Source organism: Lithobates pipiens, unplaced genomic scaffold, assembly GCF_037356315.1.
Source record: "Lithobates pipiens isolate NorthernLeopardFrog02 unplaced genomic scaffold, aLitPip1_a1.2 Scaffold_22, whole genome shotgun sequence".
Classification (NCBI taxonomy): Eukaryota; Metazoa; Chordata; class Amphibia; order Anura; family Ranidae; genus Lithobates; species Lithobates pipiens.
In genome coordinates this window covers 280,408,180-280,428,912 of record NW_027507784.1, presented here as the reverse complement: position 1 = coordinate 280,428,912, position 20,733 = coordinate 280,408,180, and the positions used below count along the sequence as shown (strand labels likewise).

Sequence of the window (20,733 nt, the reverse complement as noted above, 5' to 3'; positions counted from 1 at the left end):
CCCAGCTACATCACTAGCCTAGTCTCTAAATGCCAACCTACTCATTCTCTTCGTTCCCCTCAAGACCTCCTTCTCTCTAGCTCCCTCGTCACCTCCTCCCATGCTCGCCTCCAGGACTTTTCCAGACCCTCTCCAATCCTATGGAATGTCTTACCCCAATCTGTACGCTTATCTCCTACTTTATTTGCCTGAAAACTCTTCTCTTCAGAGAAGCCTAACCACACCTAACAACTGTTTTTTAATTTTCTCCATCAGCTCATCCCCCACAGTTATTATCTTTTGTTCCACTTGACCCTCCCTTCTACATTGTAATCTCTAACGAGCAGGGCCCTCTGATCCCTCCTGTATTGATTTGTATTGTAAGTGTACTGTCTGCCCTCATGTTGTAAAGTGCTGTGCAAACTTTTGGTGCTATATAAATCCTGTATAACAATAATAATAATATACTCCCTAGTGGTGACCCTTTGTTGTTTGAGTTATACAACTGTTAACCTTTTCATTTTTCTAAACTTTATTGAAAGTGTTTCAAAAGTGTACACGCCATTCAAGCCTCCACCCAGCAGTGTAGTGACCTGCAGTGCCTTCCAGTGCATTGCCTAAATATGCAGAATAAAAGACGGTTGTTTCCTATGCCCCTTTGTTGCTTTTTACAAACACATGGCACTTGTTTACTTTTTTTTCTAAACTTTATTCAAAGCATACAAAGCGTACACTCCAGTCAGGTCTCCGCCAAGAAGCGCAGTGACTTGTGGAAATATGCAGCATAGAAGACGATTGTTTCCTATGCCCCTTTGTTGCTTTCCTTTTTACAAAAACATGGCACTGTTTACTTTTTTTTTCTAAACTTTATTCAAAGCATACAAAGTGTACACTCCAGTCAGGTCTCCGCCCAGAAGTGCAGTACCTTCCAGCGCGTTGCGGACAATGGTTTCCCATGCACCCTGGCGGAGGCCGGCGTTGTTCCAGGGCAGGAAAACGCAGGTTACCACCATCTGTGTGAGGGAGGCCACGAATTGAAGACCCCTCTTCTGCACTGATATTTAATAACAGGTATTTTATTTGTCATGCCACACTAATTCACCCTGCATTGCCCACACATTTCTAGTGTGTCCAACGTCCATGGCACACAGAAGCCCTGAGTGCCGGCAGGTGTGATTGTGCCCTGGCTGTGCTGTGTATGAGGCAGTCCCCCTCACAGAACATCCTCACACACATCACACTGCGAAATGGAGGAAACAAACAAGGAAACGAAGACGCTTTTTCTGTGAATGAGGAGGAGGGGGAGGAGGGCGCGGCCAGCGCTCACAGACGAGCACTCGCGTCGCCCAATCCACGGCGAAAGGAGGCGGGCCCGGGTCGACGGTACCCAATGGCGGCGAGGAGAGTGGCGGAGCGGCGCCTCCCTTCTCTACCACGAACATTGTTGTGGAGTGACGTCAGCTCCAGACGATGCGGGCGGCCATTACTGTTGGCTGTGTGATTCCCTGAAGCCATCTGAGGAGAGGGGAAGAAGGCCATGGCCAGGACCACTAGCCAAGTGGTGAGGCGCTTGTGTGATGCTGGCGGGGGTGCGGTGGCGGGGGGCGGGGTACGGGTGGGCTCAGAGAGGGGAGAGCCCAGGGCAAGCAGGCTGAGGGAGAAGGCACCGGCAAGCAGGCCTCTCCAGAGCTGCTAGGATGGGCACATACCCTATGTGCCCTGTGCCTGTCACTTGGTCACACATGGACAGGAGGTGATGACAGGCCAGGGGGAGAAGAAGAGGGAGGCCTCCCAGACTGAGCCCCCACCTCTGCCCCCTGAACACTCTTCTTATGTATTTCTATGGAGTGTTTATGGCAGATCTCCACCCATACAAGGCTCAGGTCCTGCACAGGTTAGACACAGGGCGCTATGCACGAGATCGCCACCCCTCCATTCTGATGTCTGTGTGCAGAGTGTCCAGACAGCGTATCTAAGGGCGCAACCCCTCCCCCCCCCCATTTTGTATTGAATAAGGGGGAGGGGTGGCGCATAATCCCCGTCAGTTTTTTTTTTTTTTATGTCATCTTTGCCCCATTGGGGAGATTTTCCTTCACTTCCTGTCCCATAGTCACAACAGGAAGTGAAAGGAAATCCCTACAAAGTGGAGAACCCCGGGTTGTCACCAGAAATACTGTCCCCATTAAGGATGAGCTCCAGCATGTTCACACACTCCACGTGCAGAGCCCGCCAGGAAGTCGGCGCAGCGCTGCGCTAATCACAGGCAGTGAGACATTGCCCCGATGCGCGGCTGCAGAGATCGGGCAAGGTCTCACTGCCTGTGATTAGCGCAGCGCCGACTTCCTGGCGGGCTCTGCACGTGGAGCGTGCGAACACGCCGGAGCTCATCCTTGGTCCCCATTAGGGTTGCCACCTCATCCCTTTAAAGCAGAACACATATGAATTACACAGGTTCTGAGGCTAAGTGAATGCAGAGTGAGTTTAATTACCACCTTAATCGGCCACAGAACCCGTGTAATATGTGTTCAGTTTTAAAGGGATGAAGTGGCAACCCGAGTTCCCTTCTGTTACTGTTCTGGGGACAACCCCCAATTTGGGATTTTTCCATACTTTCACTTTCAGGGTTAATGGTAAAGAAGGCAAAGAGAGATTCCACCTAATGGGGGTGCAGACAGCTTAAAAAAAAAAAGCTGACAGGGGTTCTAATCCTTCTCCATTCTATCCAAAACTTAAAAAAAAAAAAAAAAGCTTTTATCCTTTACTTAAAATCTACTTTAAAAGTATAAGGCAGAAGGTTTTTTCTTTTGTTTTTGTTTTTTAACCTTAAAGTGGTTGTAATTTTAAACCCTTACATATACCCAGTGAAGTGACTGGCCTTGTCTGATACACAGAGATGAAACAAATCTTCCTACATAAGGTGCATTTGTTTATCTTCAGTCTTCTCTTCTCTATGTCCATTTAAAGTTCAGAGAGCTGAAGTTACACCCTGCAAATCTCAGTGAGGAGAGCTCTGAGAGCTGATTGGAGGGAAGGGACACCCCCCCACACTCAGAGTTGAAGCTGTCAATCAGCGGGGGATCCCTCCCTTGTCACCATTTTTATTTTTTTTCTCTTGGTGTCAGGACAACTTGTCTGAAGTGATTCATGCTGATAGCAGAGGAATGAAACAGCAGACAGAAATGACACTTAGTGCTCTAAATTGAGACAAGTACACACTATAGAGGGATATGCTTTGTTCATATTTAATGTCTGAGGTTTACAACCACTTTAAGACATAAATCCTCCCTTCATTTTTTAATAGCACTGTAACAGAATGAAAACGGACTCTGATCGCTTCCTAATTAGGTGTCGGTTTAGGCAAGATTCACACTCTTGGTGCAAGAATCCAATCGTATTGATATATGGAATGTGATAATTTTTTGCAATGTACAACCACTTTTAGGTAAAAAGCCTTCTGTGTCACATGATTACCCCCAGCCCCCCTTACACTTACCTGAGCCTGATCTGGATCCAGCAATGTGCACGGGGGCAATGGCTCTGCCTCCTCACAGGGCAGGTTGATAGCAACGGGAGCCATTGGCAGTCCATTAATGTGATGAGGGGGCGGGGTTGATAACAGTAAATTGTCCTTCTGTGTTCCCATTTTTTTCTTTTCTAAGCTACACTCGCCCCAGCTGCCTAACCAACACAAGGGCACATAGAAAGCAATTGTAAAATTGTGGGGGGGGGGGGGTTTCGGTGGCTGCAGAAGATTGTAGACATGCAGCATTTATACACCGTGAAAGGTACCGCATGTCCCTGAGCTGCAGCTTATTGTGCCATTTTGTGACACTTCGATAAAATTGAAGAAGGTAAACCGTGCCTTGGGTTGTATAAATACAAAGCAGCGTCCCCCTACATGGAGGATGCCAGCCTGCATTTTTAGCATATGGGCTAGTGTGAAGAAGCTCTGATTGACCTGATCATCAGTGTCCCCAGGAATAAATGTGAAAGTAAATCCACAATTTTTGAGTTGCCAACAGACTAGTAATAGAGGTGAAATCTTCCACCTGTTCTGTCTAAGAGGAGGGTTCCCTCACATTGGAAAGATATCCTCTCACATTCTGTTGAGTCTACAGGACAGGAAGTGAAATGTAGTTAGGGTAAGCTCAGGTGTGTTTAGATCCTAGCCTGAACCCATGTGAGGGTGCCAGCCAGGAAGCTGCCACTGTACTGGGTCAATCCTGTGTGACTGAGGCATTCCCTGCCCCGCGGATGCTCATATAGAAGAGGTGTGTGTATGTGCTACTGCAAGGCAAGGAATGGCTCAGCCACAGGTGATTGGCCCTATACAGTGAGAGCCTCCTGGTGGGTTTGGACTAAGATCCAATCAGGCTTGATCTCTTCTCTATTTATGAGGTGTAGATGGCCCCTAATATGAGAAAAAAAGTTAGGGCTTTAGGTTTACTTTGAAGGCATTGTACACTTTTTGTTGTTGTTGTTCAGTAGGTGTTAGTGTAGTTCTATTCCCTGTGTTGTTTACCTTGTAAGGCTTCATGCACACAGGGCGTTTGCTCAGCTCTTCTGTACGCCTTTTCTCCTGGCAGGAGATAAGCAGCATTAACAACTTGCCTGATGCCATGTTTTGCTGATGCATTTGGGCATTCATTCATTTCATTGGCCAGAACATGAATTGACTCTGGCCATTGAAACAAATGCTCAAGCGCTATATGCACCTAGCGCTTAGGCATGCTTATGCATGTTTTGTGTTTTTTTTTGCCAGAGCTCTCCTGAATGTGCAAGTGAGTTTTATTTTTATTTTATTTTTGCCTCTAAACACCTTTTAACGTCTGTGTGCAAGGATACAGGGGGTAATATAGAGGGTCGTTTAGAAGCAATAAAAAAGACATCAAATGAAAAGTTGTGTTTTTGACCCCCCGTATGCATGATACCTAATGATGGGCTCACATGCTGTGGCTTGTAGCATTATGGCTGGCTGATTCCCATATGGCCATGCATTCATTCACCTAGCTTGTCCCTATTTGCTATAGGAACAGGCAACCTTCCAAGTCACGCAGTGTCCAGTCCATGCCATTCCCTCTGTGTTTTATCACAAATGTGGCAGTGCTAATGTGATGAATACGCATCTCTTCCAGTAAGGTGATCTCTTTGTGAATGATCTGCCTGCTTGTGGCTGTGTCACATCTAATGACTGCACCTGTACCAGTTCTAGATTAAGAAACTCAGTGATTGTGGAATATGTAGGCTACTTTTACACTGAGGCGGAGTTTTGGCACTAAAGCGACGCTAGCTTTAAAAGCGTCCTGTTAGCGGCTGAATAAAGGGTTCAAAGTGCCGCTGCAGAAGTGCTTTGCAGGCGCTTCGGCAGCGCTGCCCATTGATTTCAATTGCAGGGGCAGTTTAGGAGCGGTGTATATACCTGCACCACCCCAAAGATGCTGCTTGCAGGACTTTTTCTCTAAGCATCTTCCTGGACAGCCACGAGACCTAGGGCTCCTCCTTCCAAGACAGGAAAATCGTTAACCCCCACCAGATAAAAGGGCAGTCCGGACAGGGGTAACATGTTTCCTGGAACTAGTTCCCCCTAAGTCTCGAGCGTGGCTCCTGTGGCAATGGGGTGGTATTCCTACTTTCTTCTTGCGTCCCAGAGTGGCACAGCCACTGGGGGAGTAGGTTTGTGGCTGCTATCCCTGCTTCTTAATGCATGGGGAATGCCATCACCTCTGTATTTGTCTGAGCTCCTGCACGCGGGCCGCATGGCGGCAGTCAGCTTGTTTTCCCTGCTAAACAGCCTGGCTGGAGTGTGCAGTGGAAGAGAGGCAGCCATGCACGTGGAGGGGCGGAACTTTCATTCCAAGCTGGCCCACAGGAAGTACCCTGCGGGGTCACTTCCAGGGCGTGTGACATCATCAGCGGGCGCCGGAGGCGCTAGTTCCGGTCTCTAAACCGCGCGAACAGGGACGCTGGGGAGCTGGTGGTTTTAAAAACAGTGGAACCCAGCAGAAGCTGCGGACCACTACAGGGGCAGGATGGACTCCTCTGCTATACCTGCACAGGCAGCGGAAGCAGGCCCCAACACCAACACCTCACAGGTAAGCCTGAAGTGTATTTTACTTGCTTGCACTGTTGCACATCCTGTGAGTGTTCTCCCCCTTGTAACCAGTAGGGACTAGGTGAAGGGGGTACATTTTCCTTTTCTTCTGCACGGGGTGTTATGGAGTGTATGTGGCCTAAAATTTATTAGGGTCATTTGTTCTCTTGCAGGCCAAGACTCAGGACAAGGCCCAAGCACAGCCACCAAAAAGTAAATGTGCGGTTTGTGTAAACAAATTGAGCTCCTCATGGAGCAAAGCAGTTTGCCGCACCTGTATAGACAGCCTAGTTAAGGATGACCTGGTTTTCTCCTGTCAGAAAATGCTGACTTCTGTTAGAGATGAGCTTACGTCTACGTTTAGCTCATTTAAAACTCTAATTGACAAGATTCAAGTCCCTTCAGAGGGTCCATCTCCAGTTAGGACTTCAGCCGGTCCTAGCACTCCACAGCAGAGGGGCTCGAGTTATAAGTTATCATTGGAAGATGTAGATGACTTATTAAGGGCTGTCTTTATGACACTTGATATAGGGAAGAAGAATGTACAATTGTCTAAACGTGACCTTGCGTACAAAGGTTTGCATAAGAAAAGGGCCAGTTTTTCCAGTGCATAGTTCTCTTGTTGATACTATCAAGCTGCAGTGGGAAAATCCAAAGAGAAAACCTTTTCCCGGTAACCTAAGGTTTCCATTTGAAGAGCCATGGAACAAAAATCCTAAGTTAGACACACCTCTTTCAAACATTTAAAAAAACTCAGACCTACCGTTTGATGATATGGGCACGCTTGGGGATCCAATGGATAAAAGAGGAGATATCCTTAACAGAGCCTTGGACTCAGCCATTGGGAATCTTAAACCAGCACCCGCCTCCACTTCTGTAGCCAGAAATGTAGAAGTACGGTCAACACAAATACAAACACATTTGTTGGAAAGTACCTCCTAGAGAGCAGAGTCTGAAATCTTTCCCTCTCCTCTTTTGTGCAGTGGGGTTTTTGGCTGATTCTTCCACAGAGTTGGGAAGAATGACAGCTAGGACCTGGGCCTGAAGAAGCCAGAATCGGAGAGAGTGTTTAGAGAGCCTTGCAGGCATTTCAGACGGAAATCAGGGGTCACAATCTCCTGATTCTATCTGACAATATCGATATGTTTGTGTACCTCAACAAACAAGGGGGTACGAGGAGTCGGATACTTCAATCTATCGCCCAGGAGAGTTTTTTTATCATGGGCGGAAGGGAATCTAGCCTCAATTACAGCAGTGCACCTGAAGGGGACACAAACCTGTCTGGCAAATTATCTCAGCCGCTACCGGTTATGTCGATTTTATTGGTCCCTTTATCCTGAAATCTTTGCGGGTTTTATTGACAGATGGGGATGTCCCAAAGCGGACCTGTTCACAGATCAGAACATTCGCATGACAGAGAAGTTCTTTTCTCTGAACCCAGCGGATCTATCATTGGGGATCGATGCTCTGCTGAATCCGTGGGCATTCGGCCTCTGTTGCGCCTTCTTGCCGATCAGGCTAATTCTGTAAGTCCTCCGGAAGTTTCTTTTATAAGAAACCGATCTTATCCTAATAGCCCCTTTCTGGCCCAAGAGGCCATGGTTTTTCCTGTTACAGAATCTGGTCTCAGAGCCTCCACTGTGTGTTTTCCGAAGCTTGATGCTCAGGTATCTGAAGAAAAGATACTAAGCACCCAGGGGTTCTATGACAAAGTAGTCAAAACCCTGATAAACTGCAGAAAAACAGTCACTAGAGCCATATATTCCAAGGTTTGTAAGAAGGTACAGGTGGCAACTATCAGTGTTTTTCTCTAATTTTCTCTCTTGGAAAATCCCGCAATAGCTAGATTCTTCAAATCATTTCTGGGTTCAGGCCAATAGTGGTTAGAAGTTGTCCAACCTGGGACCTGTCCCTGGTGCTTCAAACTCTGGTAGAATTCCCTTTTGAGCACCTAGAGGATATTTCAGTTAAGTTACTTACCTTTTAAAAAAAAAAAACTATTTTTCTTGTGGCAATTACCTCAGCTTATAGGCCCTATCAGTGAGGGAGCCTTTCCTCACAATTTTTGAGGATCCGGTTGTTTTGAAAACAAATCCAGGATTTCTGCCTAAAGTGGCCAGTACATTCCACAGATCCCTGAACATTGTACTGCCAACCTTTTGTAGTTCGCCAAAGGGTGACCAAGAAAGAAAATTTAGTTTTTAGCTGTGAGAAGAATTCTTCTTGTCTACCTTGAGGTCACCAAGACCTTTAGAAAAACGGACGCGTTGTATTTTCTCTTTTCAGGAGCACAAAAGCCACCTTGGCTAGATGGACAAAGCAAGCTATTTCTGAAACTTACAAAATTGGGGACTTTCCCCTCCGCCTTTTATCACTGTGCACTCAACAAGAGCCTTGTCTGCATCTTGGGCTAAGAGGGCTGGAGCCTCACTGGAAAAAATGTACAGGGCTTCCACATGGTCCAATTTTTCGACCTTCAGTAAACATTATCGCCTGGATCTCCTGTCTGCTCAGGTGCAGGCGTTTGGTCATAAGGTTCTACAGGCAGTCATCCCTCCCAAGACTGATAAGTTCTGGCTCATTGTCTCATGGCTGTCCTGGAAGACACTTAGAGAAAAGCTGGGTTAGGCTGACTTGCGTAGCGATTCAACCTTCAGCTTGATTGTCGCAATTGCCGGCCGCTCTTAAGTTTGGTCAGGACTGTCCCCAGCTCTACTGATGTGACCTGACTATGTCATTGTACACTCATAAAGCTACCGAGTGAGCATAAATTGGGGACCCTTCCCATGGACGGTGCCGTAAATTAATAGCCACAAAATGTAAGAAAAGGATAAAAATAAAAACAGATCCACTTTAGACTGATATCTTCCGCTTGTTATTTTGTTCTATCTGGGCTTATTTATACTTCAATGACATAGTAATACATATTTAAAAATTCTATGGATCAGGGAGGTTGAAGCTTATTTTACCTGGGCACCACTGCCTAAATTGTATTTGTGGACAAGGTAATGTACAATGAGATGTCACGCTAAGAGCCAGCTAACCATTCTAAAGCAGTTGGTAATGTGTGCTTCTGTTATCAACAAGTTAGACCACAGAGACACCCACTGTCCTTTTATAGGTCTATTGGCTGCATAGCTCATTAGATTTGTACAGACTGTTCCCCCTTTCCAAGTTCTGGAGATTTGTTATATTCCTCTTTAGATTTCTCTTCCTGTGTACTTGTGTTTTGTATTTGCATCTTATTCTTCAGTTTAATGTTCTGACGTCTTCTTAGATGGTTACTGACAGTTCATGAGTACAGTAGTCTATGTACCGGTTGTTTTCAGTTATCGGAGTTCTGAACTTATGTACCTGGAAGGTATTTTAAAACGTAGGCAGCTTTGTTAGTCGCGTCATTTCTGGCAGTGCGTTGCAAAGTAAACATAGTATAGTCATCTGAAAGAAGACTCACTACTATCTAATGTCCTATGTTGATCACATACATACCCTGCTGGCACATGGATTGTGAGAGTAGGTTTTCCCGATTTACAGATTGGAGCAGACCTTCTACCAGGGTTCCTCCAAAGCTTGCCAGAGCATGGAATCATTTCTGCCCTTCAGCTAAGTAACCAATGATAGCTAATTGTAAGAGGGACATTCTCCCCCTTCACCTCTAATCCGTACAAGGAGCATTCGTCTTACAATTACTAGTATGAGGGGCTTCCTTCTCCCGGGGATCACCAAGGAGAGGGGCTTCCTTCTCCCGGGGACCACCAAGGAGAGGGGCTTCCTTCTCCCGGGGACCACCAAGGAGAGGGGCTTCCTTCTCCCGGGGACCACCAAGGAGAGGGGGCTTCCTTCCATATGACTCATTCCAAAAATTCTAGTTGCTTGGCTCACTTGTGTCCTCTGACCGCAATGACCTCCAAGTCACTGACCCAGAGACGATATGCAAATATTTCATAGAATAGTGAAATGCCCAATTCTGTTTAGTTTTAGTTTTTTCCCATATATCCAAATGACATTCTAGTTCCCTTTGTGGCAAGTGAAAATAGGAAGTTGGGGAAAATGGTAAACATGACGTTTTATTCAATGATATGCATGATAGTTCTGTGGTGTTGTGTGTGTGTGTGTGTGTGTGTGTGTGTGTGTGTTTTTTTTAAGAAGTAATTGAAGTTCATTGTCAGTCCCAGGATTTCTTCCATTAATTGGAAATTTGAAAGGAAAAAGAAAGTACATTTCACCTAATAATATGTGTTGTTGCCGTGCTTCCCCGAGTTGCCTCCTAGTTTCTCTGCAATATTTATGGCAGGCGTTGTGTTGTACAATTATGGCAACATGTAACTACATGTGGATGTATACAAGGTTTTGGAATGTGAATATGCCATTTACATGCCTTTATGACAGATCGCTTTTTCCGTTTGTACAATTTTAAGATTTAGTGAACAAGCTTGTTCAAACGTAGTTTATGACTGTATTACTACTACTGTTTTGTGTGTGTAAAATATTTCATTAATTTACATATATATTTGTAGAACTAATGCATGTTTACATTATTAGTCCAGTAAATTGTTGTAAAATCAAATGTAATTTTGCATGTGTGTTTATTTCTGTATAGTTGCTTTGACAAAATTACAGGTGTTGTGTTTGAAGTTATTAGTAAAGCTGTCATTCTGTTTTGGTGGTAATATTGCCTTTCAGTGGTAATGTGGACAGGAAGTCTGATGTACCAAAGCAAATGCTAAATATACAAAAATGGATCTCAGATACTTTGTTCTCACGGTTTTAAGGTTTTCTGAATGTATGCGTTCTGTGTAGTAATATTCTATATTATTATCAATTTTGTGTCCGCTCCTAATTCATTCTCATGGTAAGCTTAGTAATAAAGATTTGAGTCATGTAATTTCAGATATGTCGTATGATTTGAATGGTGTTTTTATATTCCCTTTTATCCCAGTCATATCTGTGTATTAATATGATAGTGGTAATTATGGTATTTGATGTTTATTGGTTTCCTTTTAATATTTAGTCTCTGGACCACAATGTGCAAAATCGAAACTTTTTGGTAAAAAAGTACATTAATATATATAAAGTTCATGTCAGTAAACCGTTCTTTGCATAAAAAAGTTACTTTTTGTTAATCAAACGAAATAATTAATTGTATAAAAATAAACCCCTGTTTTGCAGTCTTAGTGAGCATACAAATAACAAAACTACCCTGCCTGAGACAGTTGTAGCCTGGGTTACTCTTTGGGTATTTTTTTTACAATTTTAATATATTTTAATTGAAAAATAAAACTTCCTAATCTTTTATTGCTATTTATCCAAAAACCTGACACTTAGTTCTTTGAATTAGTAATTCATATTTGAGTCTAATAAAGATTTATTGTTTAAAAAAAAAAAAAAGAAATAAAATGCTCAAACATATTTATAAGTAGAGTCTTTCTACTAAAGTGCCTTATGTGCAAACATGTCAAGTCCATTAGAGAATATCTTTTATAGATGAATTGCTAGAAATTGATATTGTAAAACATGTCTATGGTAGGTTCAATTGATATTTTTTTAAGTATGCAAACTATGCAAAAGTTAGTTATATTTAAACTTCTTAATAGAACAAATATCTGAAGGTAAAGATCTCATCAGCAATAGTTACTGATGGTGAATACATAAGCAGCTTTCAGCCTAGTCAGTGACCCCAGGAATTGGTTAAGTAACAATCCAGATACAGTTTTCTCCCACCACATCATGTGAAATCGGATGTAAGCTATAAAAAAAAAAAAAAAACTGTCACATTTTTCATTTACAGTGGACCACAAATTGTGACATTTTATGGAATGTTAGATTGTAAATGATCACAAAGAGGCTTTCATTCACAAAGCACGTGGTTGTGAATGATAAATATGTACATTATCAGGAGGAAGAAAACAAGGGAAATAGTGATTCATTTCATCTCAACTTTGTTCAGCTAAGCTATTAGAAAAGAAAGTACAAGTTTGTATTTCTTCCTTTTGTGCAGTTAGTATGAGCTTTAGCCTACTGTGTTTAAGTTTATTTTTTTGTTTTTGTTTTGTTTTTTATGTTATTGTAAATATATTTGATCAAATTACTGCTGCAAATAGGACATTTAATTTGACGTGAATAATATAGACAATATACCAGATATAGAGGCTGATTTACTAAAACTGGAGAGTATGATGTCTGGTGCAGCTGTGCATGGTAGCCAATCGGCTTCTAACTTCAGCTTGTTCAATTTAAGCTTTGACCCAAAAAAAAACAAAAAAAAAATTGAAGCTGATTTCTTTGCAGAGCTGCAACAGATTTTGCACTCTCCAGTTTTAGTAAATCAACCCCCCTATATCTTGTACATTGTCTATATTATTTATGTCCTTGCTGCAGTGGATTTTTAATTTAATAAATCAACCCCTAAACATATAGGCAAAATGCCTCATTTACCTTTAAAGCAGCCAATCAGATTAGGTATGTGAAACTATTTTTCTTTTATAAAACAAGTATTCATAAACAATAATGTTTTTTTTTTTTCGATCTCTTCCGTGAAAACCTTTTTAATTAGGAAATCAAAGACAAATACTCAGCCATGTTTTTTGTATTCTCTGCAGGATTTATGTATCAGATGATTACGCTCTCTTAAAAAAAAAAAAAAGAAGAGATTAAAGAAAGACTGTCTCATTTAAACTGAGAAACTGGAACATTTCAGTAAAATATTCGGTCATATTCAGTATGAGTATTTTCTTTTTTTGATTGCCAGTCTTTGCAGGAATGAGAACAATTAAGTAATAGCAGAAATATCAGTTATGTAATTTACTGTTGAATAATTCATTTTCCCAAAATAGGCATTTGTGAAATGATGTATAATCAGATTGAAATAATAGGTGCTCTCGTGTTCACTGTATAGTTTTAATGTCACAGCACATACTGTATACCTCTAGAAGAACGTTTGGCAATGAATATTGAATGAGGAATAAGAATAGCTGTAGTCTTTGCTGTTTTTTCTGCTGACCTGGAAATTGGATTAGCTACCCAGCTTGTAGCTTGTCTCCTGCCTTGAATAGGGTTTGTTTTCTGTGTCTTTTAGATTATTATTTTTTTATTCTATTTTTAATGGTTGGTGTACACACAAGCAGTTTTTTGTTTTGGAAGCAGAAAGTGCTTTAGTCTACCTTCTTGTCTGTTTAGTGCTTGTTAACTTGCCAAATTCCACCATGTAAATTAAATGTGTTTGCTAAACCTAAGTTCAAATGGTTTATTGTGCCTGGGATGGCAGTTGTGGCTTTGAACAGAGTGACCCAGCCACAGAATTGGGTCAATAAAGCAATTGACGGGTTTGTGTTAATTACACAACACAGTGACAGGACCAGAGTTTACTAATGTCATCGTTTTAAAGGGATACTACAGTTTAATAAAGAAATATAACATATACAATAATTATTTGATCCCCTGCAGATTTTGTACATTTTCCCACTTGAATGAAGGATCTATAATTGTTATCACATGTGTATTTTAAATACAGACAATCAACCAAAACTCCAGAAAAAAACATGATACAAATGTTATAATATAAATGGAGTTGCAGTTCAGTGAGTAAAATAAGTATTTGATACCCTACCAACCCACAATAATTCTGGCTCCCACAGACTGGCTACAGTATGTGCTCATGTGGTACACAGATTAGTCCTGCCAATTTAAAGTGACTGTAAAGAATCTCCTTTATTTTTTATTTTTAGATAACAAACATGTTTATACTTACCTGCTCTGTTGCAGTGGATTTGCACAGGGCAGCCCAAATCCCCGTGTCCCTCTTTGCTGCTCCTGGCCCCTCCCTCCTGTCGAGTGCCCCCACAGCAAGCAGCTAGCTATGGGGGCACCCGAGCCAAACTGAAGCTCACTGTGTCCATTCAGACATGGAGCTGTGGTTCGTCCCCCACCTCTTCTCTCTCCTGATTGGCTCCCGCTGCTGTCAAAGTCAGTTAACCAATGGCGCTGCTGCTGTGCTTCAGCCAATCAGGAGGGAGAGTCGTGAATGGTTGAGGGACTCATGGACATTGCTGGAAGGGGGGTGGGGGGGGGCGACGGGGGCTGATGCACACAGAAGGCTTTTTATCTTAATGCATGGAATGCATTAAGATAAAAAACCTTCGGACTTTACAACCACTTAAAGAAGGTTCTTATCGCAAATTCTGTTCTTCCTTGCATAAGCAAGTGACTGAAAGCTGAACTCTGAGCAGATATAATAGATGCTAATTAATGCAACTTTGTAACAATGAATATATCATTGAATTAATAAGTGCAAGCAGTGTAAATACTGTATGTACATTTCTGAACTGGTATTGGTCTCTTGCAGTCCCTGTACATCATGGTTGGAGTGTGGGAGGAAGAACTAGCAAAAAGAAGCCATTCAGTTCATGTGCTTGCAAGGAGCATGCTGATAGGAGGAGAAAACAGAGTGTCAGCAGAAAACAGAGTGTCAGCACAGCTGATCTCTGTATTGCTTCTCCTTTCATTATCTAGGCCCAGGCTGGGTGGGTCCGTGACTGTGTGGGCATTGGAAGAAAAGAGGTTAAATGATGACTGCCATCAGACTGAGGCAAAGATGTAATGTGGGAGAGAACTCCAGTTTGCAAATGAATATTGCAAAAAAAAAAAAAAAAGCTTATTTGTTTTAACTTTATTGAGCTTCTACTTTGTATTCTGTTATTTTTGTTTGGAGTTGTGATTTTTAAGTATATTGTCGATGAGATAACTAAGGCTGCATTCACATTTAGTAGGGGTGCACTGAAATTTTGGTGCCGAAACCAAAAATGCAGGATGCACTTTGCCGAAAACCGAAAATGACAGTTTTTAAAAAAAAAAATTATATTTTTTATATAACTGTATTATATTTGACTTTTTAATTAATATCATCTATTTAAATTAATATGAATTTATTATTGGCCATTATTGGCACCTTTTTAGTGCAAGAAAAATGCAGCCTCTAACGTTCTCTTGTATCTTGTCCTCGGTCTCCAACCTTCTCTTGTACCATGTGCAAGTGGGATGCAGCCTGCCTGTGCCCATAGAATGCAGCCCCACCAGTGCCTATGGATGTAGCCTGCCAGTGCCTGGAGTAGAGTGGCAATCTCCCGCTGTGTCACGGAGCTGGATTTGAATTTCCTGGGCCACAGTAACAATGTCCCGCCTCCTGTGATCACGTCACACTGATTCAATGTCCCGACATTGGATCAGTGTGCCTTCTATCACAGGAGGCGGGACATTGTTATTACAGCCACCCGGACAATTCGGCTCAATGATACGCAGGGAGATCACCGCTCTGTGAGGGGGAGGACAGGACCTAGAGCCGCCAGGATGACACCCTGCAATGGGCAGCACCCGGCAGCGTGCCCACCGCTACTGCAGATGCACTATTATCGGTGACTATCGACAAAATTTTTGCTTAAATCTCAGCGCATCCCTAACATTTAGGATTTTGTGATCACGTGTAATCGTGCCGAGACAATCGCAGTAAAGTGGCCCATGCACGTTTTTTGAATGTCGAGCCTTGTGCACTTTTTAACCAAATAGTTTTCTGTCTGAATTTGGGGTGCCCTTAACAATGAATGGTTTTGCAAGCGTGACAGGTCTTTTTCAGTTCCTAGTTAACAATAACCACAGTCAGTTTTCAGTGTTTCAGTCGTGCTCCTTTGTTGTCACAATGTCAGTACAATTGGCCGTGTCAACACGCATAATGCAGGCATGGTTCACTGTTGTCAGCATTCGAAAACCCGCCCCATGCAGCCATCATTAAAGTGCATGCATGGAGACAGGAAGTGGTTGTAAATAGGGTGCAGTAGATCATCAGCGATAAAAGATGAGAAAGAAAAAGGTAAAAATAGGTATATTATATATATATATTTGCAGTTTTTTTGTGGTACACAGTGCCAGTGCTTTAGCAGATTGAAAGTAATTCAGCTAGGGTTTACATATTTTAATGGGGTTAAAATTACACTAAACAATATTCTCTTTCTCCTAAAATAATCAATACACATCCACTACTTAATCATTCTGTTAGCTATTTTTACTGTGTTTTTCTGCCTCCTTGCAACGTCCTTCATGAGTTCTTCTCCCGAACCTCTCCTTAACACCCCCCAACATTTATTTTTGTTTGGAACAAGCAGTGCATATTAGTTACAGTCATGTTCACTATTCTATGCATACTACACACCACCTAGTCCATAGGAGCGGTCACTTTAATGCACTAAAGGAATTTAAAGTGTATATAACCCCCCAAAAAAATGGTTCCTGTTCCCTTAAAGCATTAATAACAGCACAGTGCGTGTGCTGTGTAATTTTGGCTTTTTCTATCGCCTAAAATACCTGGCTGATTCTGCCTGGTTCTGTGCTCCCTCCTGTAAACTGACCACAGTTTATCATGGCTGCTGAGCCCTGACACCGTGGTCAGTTTACGTGCTCCCATCATCTGGTAGCTCTCCTCTGTCCTCCCCCAAACCCCCCCTCCCCCGCCTGTCAGCTAGTCTGTGCCACTATGCTCCCCGCCCCTCCCCTTCCTGCTGCTATAATTTTATTGCAAACAACCAATCCCCTTTGTTCGCTATCATTGTGTCCTAGTGTCTTTGCTAAAAAAAAAAAAAAAAAATGTATGATTATACCTTATATCAGAGCATCTCCTCAGCTGGGGGGGGGGGGGGGGGCGAGGAGGCACGTGATCACCAGGAGACGCTCTGATATGAGGTATAATTGGGATTTTATGTTTCAGCACAAACACTAGGTCACATAATCTTAGCTAACAAATCTGGTATGTTTGTAGTACAGTGTCGTACTTACCTGCTCTGTCCAGTTGGTTTTGCACAGAGCAGCCCTCCTCTTCTCGGGTCCCTCTTTGCAGCTCGCTATTGAGGCATCTGAGCCGAATCATAGCTCCGCGTGTCCATTCAGACACAGGGCTGAGGCCCGGCTCTCTCTCCTGGTTGGCTGACTGACTTTGACAGCAGCAGGAGCCAGCCCATCAGGGGGGAGAGTCTTGGATGGCTGAGACATTTGTGGACATTGCTGGACAGAGATGGGGCTCAGGTAAGTATTAAGGGTGTTGGGGCAGCTGCTGCACACAGAAGGCTTTTCTCCTAATGCATGGAATGCATTAAGATAAACCTTCTGCCTTTATAATTCCTTTAGGGCTGCTCAATTTGAGCAATTGAGAATGGCATTCAAGAATCGGCCAACTCAATAGTTACAGAACAAAGACAGGTATTAGATTTTTTTTATTTATATTTGACTTGGTGTTTGTTTTTTCCAACAAAAAAAGAACAGGTCCATCTCTGCTCTCTGTGCAGGGATGGCTCTGTCAGAGCCCCGCTGTTCTCTATGGCAAGATCAAATGAAAATGGACAGCATATCTGTTTTCATCTGATCCGATCTGCTGGACGGATGGCAAACGTATCGCCATCCGTCTACTTTCAGCGGATCTTGACGGATAGGATGGCAGGCGGGTGTCAGCGGACACATCTCTGCTGACATCCGCCTGTCCATACAAGTCAATAGGTGGCACGCTTGGATACGCCTGAAAAAGGGACAGGTGGATCTTTATGGGCCAATAGTGTGAAAGGGGCCTACAGCAGAAGGTTTTATTCAGCATTAAAGAGGAAGTAAACCCTGATGGGTTTTACTTCCTCTTTTTTGCTCCCTGTATAGCCTGCAAATTAAAATCGTAATGGGCTAGAATGCATCACATACTAGCCCATTATGTGACACTTACCTGCAAAAGAATCCAGCAATGTCCCCTGGGTAGACAGCATCCATCTTCAAGCCCCTCTTCCTTCCAGGACGTGGACTCCGGCTCTGTGATTCGCCGGAGCCGCGGGACGTCACTCTCACACGTGCGCACAGTAACAGCACACGCTATGGAAGAAACGGCACAGAGTTTAGTTTCTTCCGCATGCATGCGCTGTTCACTTTATCAGCAGACTACAAATGAAATGTCTTGTCTTGATTGTTTACATCAAGCTTTTGACTTTCACATACTTATTAAAAAAAACAAAAAAGACTGCATTCCTGCATTCTGTTTAACTGTGGGTGTTGCTATTTATTTGGTAAGCCCCCCCCCCCCCCACCTCCTTTCTATCTCCTATGAAGTGGTCATTTTAAAACAATGCCTGTTAATGATTTGTTTGGCTGATTACATAATTTGTGCTCTGCCCTAAAAACATATAATAGTATGTACACTATGCCATTGATCATCCTGTCAATGAGTCAGTTACCATATAACCCTTTGTAGTTATCCTTCTGGACCGTAAATTACACAACATATTAGGTTTTATTATATATTTGGATAACCACAAGAGTCAAACATGAATTGATCAAGCTGTATTTGGTTCTGTTTGTTGATTAAGATGACTAATTAAATCACAAAAAATATCAAGTACATCTTTCCCCTTTCTGTATGCTCGTTGGGCTATCAGTAAGCTAATATTGGCTGACTGCCATGTACTGGTCATCTTTCAGAGCAGAAAAAATTAAACTTTCCATGACAAGATTTGTGGAAAGAGCCAAAAATTTGCTAGCTATATAAAGCTTGATGGCTTGCTAAGATATTGAAAGTGATTGACCATGATCATAAGAAAAAAAACATGTTTGTTTTGCAACCTCCAGCAAACTAATCTATAGCTATGAAGACTTGACGTTTCTAGTTTGTTATTGTATTGGTCCTTGAAGCGTGAAGCTTTCAATTTTAATGCAACAACATTTTTGGTGCTGCTTGATGTCATTCCTTCAAACACAATTGGCAGGTTACGTTTTCCAAAGTATTGATTATACTGCCAACTCTACAGTATTTATATTTGCAGAGCATACTTGATGTTTTAGGTATTCTATAGACATTGAGTGGTTATTTCAGTCATTTGTGGCAGGAATGGATGAAAATCCACCCACCAGTCCCGCTGACCTGGAGCGAGGCGATCTCCCATTCTGAGCCCTGCTATAGCCGCGTCACCGGTCCGGGGCTTAGAAATTACATTTGTTCTGTAAAGGTGAACTTATCCTTTAAATGTCTGGAAGCAGGCAGTGCAGTCTAGGAAGTAGCACAGGGCTTGACAAATTTGCTTTTGAATCTAGAAGCTAGCTAAAAAAGTTAAGCCGGATACACACTATTAGGCTGCGCTGTGTTAGCGGTAAAGTGCCATTCATTTTAGAGGCCACTAGCGGGGCACTTTTTACCCACCGCTGACAACTCTGGTTGGGAGCCGCTGTACTAACCATGCAAGGTTAGTTCAGCGATCTCCACTGCTGAGCTGTTGTGTTCTGACGGGGTGGCCTCCCTCTTGTCAGAACACTACAATCAGCGCTCTCTGCCATTGGCTGTTCGGGAGTCACCGGCTCCCGGTTTTTCAGCATACACGTCTGAGAGAAGCCTGCCAAACGACCGGCGTTTGTCTCCCGCATTTGGCCTGTGTGTACCTGGCTTTTGGAGCCATCTTTTTTTTTCATTATTTTTTTTTTTTTTTTTTTTTTTTTTTTTACACAGGACTTTATATTCAATGACGGAGATGGCAGATCTTGAATTTGCACATAGAGGGGACTGGAGCCGGGCATGCTGCTGGTTGGGACGGCTTTCTTGCTGGGTGGTTTCAGGGGATTGGTGTCCCTTTTTGAGTCTCTTGCGGTGTGGATTTGACTCTTGAGGTTGTTGGGGCTGAAGCTTTTAATGCGCTATCTTGTGGTGTGTGGGATGCTGTGTGGGCAGGATTCTGGTCGCCTTCAGCCCAGTGCGTGTGGACTGGCAGGGAGGAGGAGTGTGGGGGCAGTGGGTCTGCTGGGGTAGGGGACAAAGGGTGCATGGGGATGCCAGTGTGTAGGGAGGGAGAGAGAAACTTTGGCTCTGCTGCGGGTATGCAATAGAGCTGAAGGTTTTTTGTTTGTTTGTTTTTTTAATGTTGGAGCTAGATCGGCTGCTTGGCGCCCAGAGCTGCATGTCTGGGGTGTTGGGCAATGAAAGTTGCTCGCACCTGGTACCAGCGCGGTGAGTTGGATGGTGGAAGCCCAGGCGCTGGGACATGGTTTCTGGTTGCCATGGCGACTCGCCGTCTCAGATTTCTCAAGCCCTGAAGTAGCAAACACTTTTTAAAGCTCAGCACTTCTGAAAAAGCTTAACACAGTTAAAATTAAATGTGTAGGAACTGTTTTAAGTGTAAAAATATTGGGATTCTGTTCCTTGACTTTTTAATTCACCTAGTTTTGAACACTGCCTGGTCAGGAATGTGTTACCACATTTTAATTTTCTGTTACATTTAAAGCTGAACTCAGAACATTTTATTAGATCTCAAAACATTAACATTATGGGTGCTTTCATGCCTTTATGAAGATTTTCTTCTTGCTTAGGTACACTGTTATCCTGTCATTGAGAAGCCTAGTCGCCTTTTCTCATGGAAAAGATCTGTCCCTTTAAAGCCCAAATAAAAATAATGGTCCCTTGCAGTGGGGCTATGCAGTCTCTGCAAGAGTTAAGCAGAGGGTGCAAGGAGCTTTCTCAGTTGGCACAACACAATGATTACTGCTAGGGGCTGTAGCCAACGGCGGTAATCGAATGTAAAAAAATCAGACAGGTTGGCTGTACCCAAGTCGATCCATCAACAATTAGCCTGCCCATACATGGGTTGAATCTCAGCTGGTCCCTGCTG

At 43.1% G+C, this 20,733-nt stretch overlaps 1 protein-coding gene across 1 annotated transcript in view; it reads left to right on the top strand.

Annotated features, from left to right (window-relative positions):
• The first annotated feature begins 1,414 nt into the window (after positions 1-1,414).
• PDPK1 (3-phosphoinositide dependent protein kinase 1) overlaps positions 1,415-20,733 on the top strand; it is a 102,052-nt gene continuing 82,733 nt past the window's right edge. Inside the window, exon 1 of the mRNA XM_077449102.1 lies at positions 1,415-1,540. Within this exon, the coding sequence (XP_077305228.1) occupies positions 1,517-1,540 (24 nt within the window). The 5' untranslated portion in view covers positions 1,415-1,516. The remainder of the gene's footprint in view (positions 1,541-20,733) is intronic.